Consider the following 2,165-nt stretch of genomic DNA (forward strand, 5'->3'; position numbering starts at 1 on the left):
TCATGGGTCAATGTATTTTGATTAATAGGTCATCTCCCCATGTAGTATTAGAGATTAAATACTAGGTAACTAGAGAGAGACTTATTTCTTGTGTAAAACCTCTGAAGTTTCACACTAATGGTCCCTGGGTATTAGTCTCATGATAAGCATTTCAGTGTGTGGTTTTTCTGAATCTTCAATAAAGTACCTTTTGAAATGTAGTAAAATGGAGTGGTCAAGCCTGGATAAAGCCCCAGCCACCAATACTGAATTCGTTTGATTTCTCATTAGTATGACTCTCTGATGTTGATTAATGGTAAAACTCAAGAATAGTTTGCCAAACACAATGAGTCTGCAGAGTCTCTCACAAATGAATTTTCTGATGCTGTGCAAGGTACGAAATGTGACTAAAGACCTTGCCACACTCATTACATTTGTAAGGTTTCTCTCGCATATGGATCCTGTGATGAGCTTTAAGGTTTGATTTGTCACAGAAGGCTTTACCACACTCATCACATTTGTAAGGTTTCTCTCCTGTATGGATTATGTGATGCCTTTTAAGGTGTGATTTTTTACAAAAGGCCTTGCCACACTCATTGCATTTGTAAGGTTTCTCTCCAGGATGAATTCTCAGATGAACTCTTAAAGATAATTGGTGCTTGAAAACTTTGCCACAATCATCACATTTGTAGACTGGAGCTGCATCGTGGATAACCTTGTGTATATAAAGGCTTGAACTAGAACTAAATTTTTTCTCACAGTCATTGCATTTGTAAGGTTTCTCTCCAGCATGTGTTTCATGATGAATTATAAGCGATCTCTTTTGTCTGTAGGCCTTGTCACATTCATTGCATTTATAAGGTTTCTCTCCGGTATGTGTTTTATGATGGACTCTAAGAGCTATCTTCCGTCTGAAGGCCTTGTCACATTCATTACATTTGTAAGGTTTCTCTCCAGTGTGGATTCCCTGATGAGTTGTAAGGTTTGACTTTTGAGAAAAGACCTTGCCACACTCATTACATTTATAAGGTTTCTCTCCAGTATGAGTTCGAAGATGACGTGTAAGAGATATCTTTTGTCTGAAGGTCTTGCCACATTCATTACATTTGAAAGGTTTCTCCCCAGAATGGACAGTGTGATGATTTTTAAGGCTTGATTTTTGAGAGAAGGATTTGCCACACACAATGCATTTGTAAGGCCTCTCTCCAGTATGAATAAGCTGATGTCGTACAAAGGTTGAATTCTTACTGAAGATCTTACCACATTCAGGACATTTGTAAGGTTTCTCTCCTAAATGGTTTCTGTGATGTTCTTCAAGGTTTGAGTTTGGATGGAAGACTTCATCACACTCACTATGTTTGTAACATTTCTCTCCAATATGTGTTTTCTGATGAACTGTCAGAGATATCTTATGTCTGAAGGCCTTGCCACATTCATTACACTTGTAAGGTTTCTCTCCAGTGTGAATTCTCAAATGAACTGTTAGGGATAATTTGTGCCTGAAAACCCTGCTGCAATAATCACATTTGTAAGGTTTCTCTGCTGTGTGAATGGCCTGGTGCCGCACAAGATTTGTATTGCAAGTAAAAGCCTTGCCACACTTACTGCATTTGTAAGATTTCTCTCCAGAATGAATTCTCTGATGTTGCAACAGGTGAACATTTTGCCTGAAGAGTTTGTCACACTTGATACATCTGTAAGGCTTCTCCCCAGTATGGATTCTCCAGTGTTGTACAAACAAGGAATGGTACCTGAAGGCCTTGCCACATTCTTTACATTTGAAAAGTTTCGTTCCAGTGTAGATTACCCCCGGGTGATGAAGGCTTGAAGACACACTGAAGGCTCTGCCTTGCTCACTATATCTATAAGGTTCTTCCCTAATGTGTGTGTTCAGTTCTGGTGTGAGTTTTGGAGAGCTGACTAAATCATTCTTATTTGTATTAAATATGTGGGCTTTGAGCTTAGAAGGAATGTTTTCATGAGGAGAAAATGAGGTAATATGGTTGAGAGAGTTTTCAACTTCATTACATTCATCAATTTTCCCATGAGCATGAAGTAACTGCATTGGGGTCAGACGAGAGTGAAAGCTTAATCCAAGTTGATTTTTAATACATTTCTTTCCTTCATCATTTCCCAATACATGGCTCCTCCCTACAAAAGCAAGAAAAGAATGGAATATAAACTTA

At 38.4% G+C, this 2,165-nt stretch overlaps 1 protein-coding gene across 1 annotated transcript in view; it reads right to left on the minus strand.

The window, feature by feature from the left end:
* LOC105888166 (zinc finger protein 480-like) overlaps positions 1–2,165 on the minus strand; it is a 30,817-nt gene that overhangs the window by 12,601 nt on the left and 16,051 nt on the right. The window contains exons 5-7 of the mRNA XM_023507981.1: positions 1,620–2,130; positions 815–1,451; positions 378–562 (exon numbers count right to left, since the gene is read on the minus strand). Coding sequence (XP_023363749.1) covers positions 378–562; positions 815–1,451; positions 1,620–2,130 — 1,333 coding nt within the window. The remainder of the gene's footprint in view (positions 1–377; positions 563–814; positions 1,452–1,619; positions 2,131–2,165) is intronic.

This window comes from Otolemur garnettii, unplaced genomic scaffold, assembly GCF_000181295.1.
Source record: "Otolemur garnettii isolate 467f Iridium unplaced genomic scaffold, OtoGar3 scaffold00212, whole genome shotgun sequence".
NCBI classification, from domain to species: Eukaryota; Metazoa; Chordata; class Mammalia; order Primates; family Galagidae; genus Otolemur; species Otolemur garnettii.